Raw genomic sequence first — 9,148 nt, forward strand, 5'->3', positions numbered from 1 at the left:
ACATTTGTATTTGTATGAGATATGTAAGATGTCTATTAGCACATAACCAATGGATGCTAGAAATAACGCAAGCATATATTCACAGTTTGACCTATTGTGGGAAAATAATAATGGAAAATGCAGTGTGATGGTAAAACCTGCATGGTAAAATGTGTATTTGGAGGTAATTTCAAACTTTCTTGTTGCATTTCTTTGTTTCTTTTTTTCTTCTTTTTTTTATGTATTATTATTATTATTATTATTATTATTATTATTATTATTGCAGCCCTGTCTTTAGTCACATGTATAGATTAAAGTTCTGCAGCACTGTTGAAATTATAATATTTTACTGATTTTATCTGTTAAATATACAGTTTGACCTATTGTGGAAAAAGAATCATGTGAAATCCAACAAAATTATAAAACTTTACACAGTGTGTGTATATTTCTAATGCCAAACTTTAATTTGTATTTTTATATGTAAAACTGCATTTAACATGCAATAATTCATTATTATTGCTGTGGTGGATTTTATTATTATTATTATCATTATTATTATGACTGAGCAACATGTGTTTCTCTTCCAACCTTCATGATCCATTCAGCGTCAGCATTGTACTCTCCAAATTGCTTTATTATTATTATTATTATTATTATTATTATTATTATTATTATTAATTCGACAGATTAATTAAGACCAAATGTTCGCGATGATACAGTCAGGACAGAAGCACACAGTCGTGGGTCAGTGTTTGAGAGCTACTAATGATGTGCACATACATTTAGCGTGTCCTTTAGTCCCGGGGGCGCGCGCGCGTGTCGCTCTGCCGTCTAGAGTCCGGGGCGAAACGCGGACAAACACGTGATAAACAAGCGTCTCATCTGCTAACAGCTGTGCAATTTCATGTCCAACATGCATGATTATATATATATAACATGTTTTTTTTATTTTTTTATTTTTTTTTATTTTTTTTACCGCTTAACGCTAGAAAGATAATTTTTGTTTCTAATACATATAGGAGAATTATCTCAAAGTGATCCTGTATTCGACATCTCACAAAAAACTGCAATGTCGTGCAGATAATAATCGCAACATGATAACACAGCAGATCTCGGATGATTGACAAAGGGAGAGAGAGAGAGAAAAAAAGCAATTAATTGGTCAATTAAAGACCTAAATCTTCTTGCCTTTTTCTCCTCCTTCTCCGGGTAAGTTGTGTTGAAGTCTATTACCAGCGCTAGACGCTCCTGTCCATTAAGATGAAGCAGAAATATATAAATAAAGGGAAGAAGACGGAGCCATCAGCAGAGGTTTGCGCAGGTCGATAAAGCTTTTAGATTTGGAGATGTTTCTGTTTCCTGCGGCTAAGAGTTGTTAATGGAGCTTAAGGAATTAACTTATGGCTCTGTGTTTTGAGAGCAGTTTATTTCAGGGGCCCTGTGTCCCTGTCAGGTCTGAATATGCTGCTGTCAAAGGCGCTTAATGAAAAGCAACGCGTCGCTGATTACAGTTTGTTTCGGTTTCTATGTAAAAGCGCCGTTAATTCAGCCTCTCGCTCCACCCGGTGTGTGTGTGTGTGTGTGTGTGTGTGTGTGTGTTTGACACGCCTGAACGAGTAAGTCAAACCACCACACCTCCTCCCCCTCTCTCTGCCTCTCCAGACCCTGTTTTTATGAGAGGAAACTTTCCTGAAACAGTAGCTATATATATATATATATATATATTATTTTATGAAATATGCAAAATGTTTTATTATTCTATGAAAAGGAATTTTATTTTGTTCTTCAAATGTCTTTGCGATCTGATCTGCAATTTGGAATTGTTTTAATTTGAGAAAAATTACTTAATATAATAACATTTGAAAGTATTTATTATTAGTAGTAGTATTATCATTATTGTTATTATTACTATTATTATTATTAGTAGTAGTAGTAGTAGTATTCGTCATTGCTTTTAAAATATATAATTACTACTACTTTTATTATTATTATTATTAAACAATGTATGTGTAAAATAACTAATTAAGCATTAATAATTATGATCACTATTTTTTAGTGAAAAAGAATGCTCTTTATTTTTAGACAAAGAAATACCACACAATTTCCTGTGCACTGCGTTGTACGGACAAAACGTGTTTTTCCAAATGTCTTTGTCCAGGGGATCGTTCAGGAGAAGATCTCAATCGCTTGGCTTTCACATTGAAATTCATCACTGAAGGCCCTCTCAGCGGACCCCAGTCCTCCAGGGGCCACACTTTCACCATCACTGTCAACTCCTGCCTTTGACTGTGTGTTTTTGCCCTTTTATCTCGAGCAACTAATTCTCTTGCCCTTTTCACTTAGAGACGCGCCCCGGTGAAAAAGCCTCCGAGTGCAGAGGAGCTCCAGAAATTGAGGGGTCCGTGTCAAGATGAACATTTCAAATGATCTCACCTTCTACCATATAACCTGCCTGTCTGCAGAGCTCAAGTGCTGGTCAGGGTAAAGGATTTGGCGCTTCGATAATATTATCAGAGGCAGAGAGAGGGTAGAAATCGATAGAGTGAAGTGAATGATGACTGAAAACATCCCAATTACAGGCTGGTTATGGCGGGTTAATGGGGCTCATCCAGCGCTGTCTTATGGCTCCTGAGGGCCTCATCTCACCCATCAGAGGACGGGAGAGAATGATAAACACTTACTGGGGGATTATTACAAAGCCAAACACAGTGAACACGAAACAATCACTGCTGAGAACATCGTATGCATTATTTAGAGTGGACAGTCGATCCATTCGTATTGCCATTACTTTGGTCTAAGAATGTCAAATCTACATTTTAAATTACTTCTACTTTTTCAAAAGCAATCTTTCTTCTTTCTTTCTTTTAAGCGAAAATTTATGCATATGTAGTTGTAGGACTATATTTTAAGATGCAAATGCTAAATTGCATGATAAAATATGCATTTAAATAAGACACATTTATTGAAGCCAGCAGGTGAATCACACCGTGTGTGTTCAGCACCAGGGACAGCGACTCTGATCGACACACTGAACAAAAGCTGAGAAAAGTCCACCGTTTATTATAGTGAGCAGATTTGAACATTCCCCGTTTCGAGGAGATCTGTGCATTTGTGTGATGCTTTCTTAACAGTGACACTTGTGAGTCGTTGCAACAAGGTCCGAGTTCGTCTAAAAGAATGATCAATAAAAACCAGCAACAAATGCATGCCAAAGAAATGATAAAAGCTGGAACAAAACTAGGCTGTAAACTTTTTTCAGTCTTTCAGAACATAAACTTACAGTTAATTTACATAATCTGAACGTGCGTCAACCAAAGCAATAAATATATATAAACCGACCCCTCGCCAGTGAGATGTCAACACAGCAATAAACATACATTTCCTCATGGTTTTATGTAACAAAACGTATTTTGGACCACAGTCTGGTATTTGTTTGTGAACTGAAAGCGTAAACAGCTATTCCAAAAAGTCCTTCTGGTGTGCTAGGAGCAGAATATTTTATTCACCCCCTTTGGAAATGGCATACTGTCCTTGCTGGCCTCTTGCTGCTGTGTTTTTATCACGTTGTTGGAGCGTCCAAGGGCTCCAGTCTCTAAGATCGACCCTTTGGTCGAGGTGGTCCAAGAAACCGTAGTGTTCGTGTGTGCTTGGTTCAAGGAGCTGTGTCTAAACAAGGGGTCGTGAAAAACTCCATCTACCCAGTTTCTGAGAGTCGTGACAGGTGAGTCCTGCTGTCTCTCCAGGCCGCTGACAGGTGAGGAGGCGGAGGGCGATGGCTGACAGCGAAGCATACATGAGGAGTACTCTGTCGCAGTCTGGGCCAGAGACCAGATGCGGGGTTTGCTGTCCAGTAACGGATGGCCCTGCTGCTGGAAGCACGTTTTGCTGTGCTCACAGTCTTCTGCAGTGCTTTTCAGGCCGCTTTTGGTTTCAAGCAGACCAGGAATGGAGAGTTTTGGAGACGCTTCTTTGAGGCGGTCGTCAGTGGTCGCCATGTGTGTGTTCATGTGAAAGCGGTGCTTGAGTTCACACTCGGAGCTCTCTGACTCAATGGTGTCAAAGTCGTCCAAGTCACTCAGCTGCAGCTCCTTGTCTTCACGACTTTTGCTCTCTGTTGGGGTAAGTGGAGAGCGAGAGATAACAAAATATACAAGTTTGACAATGAACAAGCAGACAAAACTAAATAAATTCATCTACATTATAAAACGTATGGAACACAAAATCAGTCATAAGGAAGGGCCTTTAAAAATAAATAAATAAAAGATTTATACATAAGCTTTATAAATAATCTTTTCATTTATGTATGGTTTTTAAGGATAGGACAATATTTGACCATAATGCAGTTATTTGAAAATCTGGAATCTGAGGGTGCAAAAAAAACAAAACAAAACTTTTTCACCTTTGAAGTTGTACAAATGAAGTTCTTAGCAATGCATATTAAAAATCTAAAATTAAGTTTTGATATGTTTAAGGTAGAACATTTACAAAATATCTTCATGGAACATGATCTTTACTTAATATCCTAATGGATATTCCAAATAGTAAGTTGTAGTACAATAAATAAAATAGTTAGAAATAACAACTGCCTTGGTGAACCTTTGACCGGAGCTTTAAAAGTTTGCACTTTTCAGGAACATTCTTGAGAACTCAGATAGCTCAGTGCTGGAGTGTAAGTTATTTATTAATGTTTTTAAATAAAAATAAAAATTATGTTTTAAAAATTGGGTAAATAGGCTTAATAATAACACATTGATACAGAATAGGATATGTGAAGTAGAGAATAGAGCTGACCGTCATCATTGGCTTCACTCTTGATTTGATCTTCTTGCGACCCATCCTCATCATCATCCTCGTACTTCTTATCGTCTGAGCCCTTGTTTCTCGGTGGCCATGTCATCTTGTTCTCCTTCTTGAGTCTTCTTCTGGCGTTGGCGAACCAGGTGGACACCTGCGTGAGGGTCATCTTGGTGATGATGGCCAGCATGATCTTCTCTCCTTTGGTGGGATAGGGGTTCTTCCTGTGCTCCTGGAGCCACGCTTTCAACGTGCTCGTGGTCTCTCGCGTGGCGTTCTTCCTTCTGCTTCCTCCCTCCATAGACCCGTATCTGTGGCATGAGAGAAAGAAAGGTGTGGTGGGAAACAGGCACTTGCTGCTTGAGCACCTGCCCCTTTTCCCCTTGATGCCCAAAGTGCCCTTTTGTCAAGGCCATTTTTTATTATTATTATTAAAACACCCTTTTGTGAAGGCCTGGCCAATCTAACTATTAGTAAAATTTATGAATAATAATTTAGCTGTAAATAAAATGATCCACATGATGACCTTTCACCTTACGATCTCGTGCAGGATGATCCCTCACAGTTATCAGCGGAGTGCTTGATTATTTATAGTATTACATTATTATTATTTTACAAGAGCGACGTGGAGAGAGCATGCCCAGCTGTTTATATTGCTGTGTGTAGCCTGTGGAAGTAACCTTAGCTGCAGCAAGGGGCTATAATAATTTTGTTCAATATTTTCCTAATGACAATTTAATGATTGGTTTAAAAAGGCTACTACAAACACATTTTTCCCCCATTTTAATCACAGAATAAGGCAGGAAATATAGCTTATAGTTTCTATATTAAATGATATGTCAATCAGTATTGCATTATTCATATAGTTTAATAATGACCAGGAGATAACTTGAAAAACACACGTAAACATATTTTTTTACAATTGTGTGTTTATTGTATTCATGTTTCATCAGTTACGTTTCTGTTTTTATTCAGCTCAGCTACATTGATAGCCGGATGCTTTTGTCCATATTAGGGATTTCTTGCACATCATAAGTTATTAATTCTATGAGTCTGTTTTGGGGTTTCTGTGTGAGAGCGCCCTCTGGCTTTGAGTATGAATTAAACACACACTGCATGAGAGACTTCAGTGCTCCTGATGTTCACATCTCCTTAATTTGGATATGAACATAACATCAGGTCATGCAAAAACTATTGATACTGTCTCTTTGAATTTTAATCTAGATTGAAATCTAGAAACTTCTTTGTGAACACACCTGCCAGAATAAAGTGAAGGGGATGTATATACATTTTATTAAAATTAAATATTGATTAAATATTAAAAATGTTGCTAACGTTGTTCTACATAAAGCAATATAAACAAAGGTGCCTGTTCTCTTTTAATCTTGCTGTTTGATTGAGAAAAGTTTAAAGGTTGTCGAGGGATCTTGTCTTTTTATGTTGTCTGACCAAGCTATGCATACTTTGGACTATTATTATTACAGTATTAAAATGTAGAGTGCATTACAATAATTATCACAACACTGATTAAACAGGTGTATACTGATTTTCTCATCCTCATAATCATAGATATCCTCATAATTCTATTTTAAATAAGACAGAAATATTTTTTTCTGGAACAAAAACAGTATTATTTACACCATACCCTACACTCAGTTATGATAATGATGACGATGATGATAATAATTCAGTTTCTAATTCCAGAGTAATTAAGAGGTGCAAAAAAAAAAAAAAAAGTCTTAAAGTTTTAAACTTAAAATGGTGTTTTCTGTTCAGTGTTTCTTTTTCAAAACTGCGTCAGGCATTAGCTGCTGTATCAGTACTGAAGCATCCGTTTCGATACACGTTTTAGAAAGGAGCACAACCCTATTAAAAGCCGTGTTCCTTGTGCCCCTTTTATACTTTGAGCACCTGCCCCTCGAAAGGTCTTTGGACGTCACTGGTGGGAAAAGTTTTGCAGTGCAACACAGAAATGCAAATACTTTTATTTCCCTAAGGTCCATAAACTTTCTCGCATTTCTTTTTTAACAGAGCGAACACATTGCTTGATCGAGTGCACCGGCCGAGTGTCTGTCCATTAAAGCACTTCAGTGGAAACCCTGAAGGCCAAACACGATATAACATAAAATATACATCAAAGACAAGTGACCTGAAATTCGCTGAAAAAAGCGTTCGTATGAATGCGGTAATAATTCCTTCAATATGTTGAGCGCTGCCTATGGAATTGATCCAAATGAACCGAGTCATGTTAATTGTCAATCAGAAGACTCTTAATGAACAATACCTGTCATACTGGTACTGTCCCAGGGTGGGATCGTAAGGGTAATATGCGGCAGCCTGTGTTATACCCGCATGCGCAGACGCACTTCCGTCTTTGGCATCAAACGTTCCCTGGAAATAAATACAAGAGCTGTCAGAAATTAAACTTTACATTTATCATGATCATTAATATAACCACGGTAATGAACAAAATATGATGCTTATTCTAAACAAGGAGCCCATGGTATATAGTAAACAAGCCATGAACCTCTGCTCTAATGCATCCTACGCTCTTGAAAATAATAATATTTTAGTATTATAATTTTTTTATTTATTTATTTTTCAGTGATATCATGTAAAGAACCATTTTTGGTTCCCCAAATAACGAACCGTTTTGAAGGACACTGTAGAAAAAAAGAAGAAGAAAAAATACTTAAAAAAAACTTATTTTTGAGAGTGTAGTATGCATTAGAGCACTTTTATTTTCCTTCTACAAAAAAAACTTTTCTGCATTTGAAAGGTTGCATGGATGTTCAAGTTTCTTCGTGAAACCATCAACCAGAACCGAGTGTAGCTACATACAAAGTATTATAAGGTTCGTTAATGTTCTTGTTTTTTAAACTTTCTTTTTTTTCTCAGATATAGAAATGCATATAGAGTTTTGGTGATCTAAACTCAATGACTCACTGCTAGAACGCATGCCATTATTATCATTTATAATCGCGCATGGTCTAAACTCACCAAAGAGTAGAAAGCGGACGCGTCAGCGCCGTAGGTGACATAGTTCCCGTAGCCCTGGCCGCCGGTGTAGGGGCTCCCGTAGACTCCCAGCGCGGCGGCGGAGCTCAGCTCGTGTCTGGCGGTGGCCAGCAGTCTGCTCTCGTACACCGGACAGTAAACGGGCGTCTGCGCTGACGAGTCCGAGATGGATCTGGTGCTCGACTCGCAGCAAGATGTCAGGGAGTTGGTGGTCATGAGGAACTGGAACATTTGGAAATGTCACAGCATGAATAAAACACCAACCTGCAAACCTGTACGAATTTGGCAAAAATGCAGTGAATGTTGTTTTTTGGCACTGGCCACTGTCGGCCCCCACAGGACGATGCACTTTATGGATCACGGCCAAAAAGCAACTGTTGTCCCCCTTCCCCTGTCATCACATCTGCACTTTTGCATGGGTCTGCGGCTCGAACGCGTGTTTGTAGATTTGTAAATCGTTAAGCGCAGAAACACGATTAAACCTGTATCTGTATCGCCTTCAACCCCGCGGCGCGCGTGAGCGCCTTCCCTCTTTTAAAATTCTGAAGCAATGTAAAAATAAGCGCTCGACTCTTACCTGAGGTGCAGAAGAGTAAGGATATCCGAACTGAGGATAGGACATCGTAGAGTGCTCCCTGTGTGCCGGGACGCAGGCGAGACTGCAGGTCTGCTGTGTTTCAGTGCACCGATTGATTGGTAAAGCATAAAGCTGCCGGACGCTTATAGGGCGAAGCGCAATACCATCATGTTTAATTTGCTTAAACTCCTTCCTGAGAGTGCTCGACAGATGGATGCTCTCCTATAGCACTATTAAACTTCTACAACACAGCCGCGCGCATCGTCAAGCATTTGTTGAATTGCCGTCTTTGATGTCAGAAATACATATTTTGCGTTATAAAAACTAGTATTAAACACGTCAGCCCAATGCGGGTTGTTTTAAACGCCGGTGGCTCTGACGTCAGAAGAAGCCCAGTCAAAATGACCAGACTCTAACTTTAATATGCATTTCTCTGGATAAAGATCCCAACGAGTGACAGAGGGGTGGGGTGAATTCACCTCTAATTGAGCTTATCAATTAAACCGAGTTTTGGAAAAGAGCTTGTTCTTCTAAAATCTGACAATTGAACCGTATCTTTTGTTATATCGCTTTTGCAGCGCCCTTTTTATCTCAGTTTATTCAGGGAATTTTTTTTTTTTTCAAATGTTTGTGTCTGCATTAACAAAGACCTATACATTACCTTGGGAAAAAAATGAAAAAGAAAGAAAGCACCCATTTTAATTTAGATATCATGAATCATATTTAGTACACAATCAGCTGCAATCTTGGATCAGCAACAAATCAGATATTAATTCGAAT

At 38.4% G+C, this 9,148-nt stretch overlaps 1 protein-coding gene across 1 annotated transcript; it reads right to left on the minus strand.

The window, feature by feature from the left end:
* Positions 1 to 3,023: 3,023 nt before the first annotated feature.
* irx4a (iroquois homeobox 4a) lies at positions 3,024 to 8,924 on the minus strand. Its single transcript, XM_059566967.1, has 5 exons — positions 8,369 to 8,924; positions 7,774 to 8,013; positions 7,058 to 7,164; positions 4,771 to 5,084; positions 3,024 to 4,090 (listed from the first exon to the last, which is right to left on the minus strand). Exons 1-5 carry the CDS (start codon positions 8,411 to 8,413, stop codon positions 3,462 to 3,464), a joined length of 1,335 nt encoding a protein of 444 aa, XP_059422950.1. The 5' UTR covers positions 8,414 to 8,924; the 3' UTR covers positions 3,024 to 3,461.
* Between the last annotated feature and the right edge of the window lie 224 nt (positions 8,925 to 9,148).

This window comes from Carassius carassius, chromosome 15, assembly GCF_963082965.1.
Source record: "Carassius carassius chromosome 15, fCarCar2.1, whole genome shotgun sequence".
Classification (NCBI taxonomy): domain Eukaryota; kingdom Metazoa; phylum Chordata; class Actinopteri; order Cypriniformes; family Cyprinidae; genus Carassius; species Carassius carassius.

Bases quoted from the DNA above. Each gene is read 5' to 3' on its own strand.
- irx4a (XM_059566967.1), bottom strand. From the start codon at position 8,413: ATGTCCTATCCTCAGTTCGGATATCCTTACTCTTCTGCACCTCAG. The intron at 7,165-7,773 runs GTGAGTTTAGAC...ATTTATTTCCAG, and splicing joins CGTCCGCTTTCTACTCTTTG to GGAACGTTTGATGCCAAAGA. The intron at 5,085-7,057 runs GTATTGTTCATT...CTCATGCCACAG, and splicing joins GGACAGTACCAGTATGACAG to ATACGGGTCTATGGAGGGAG.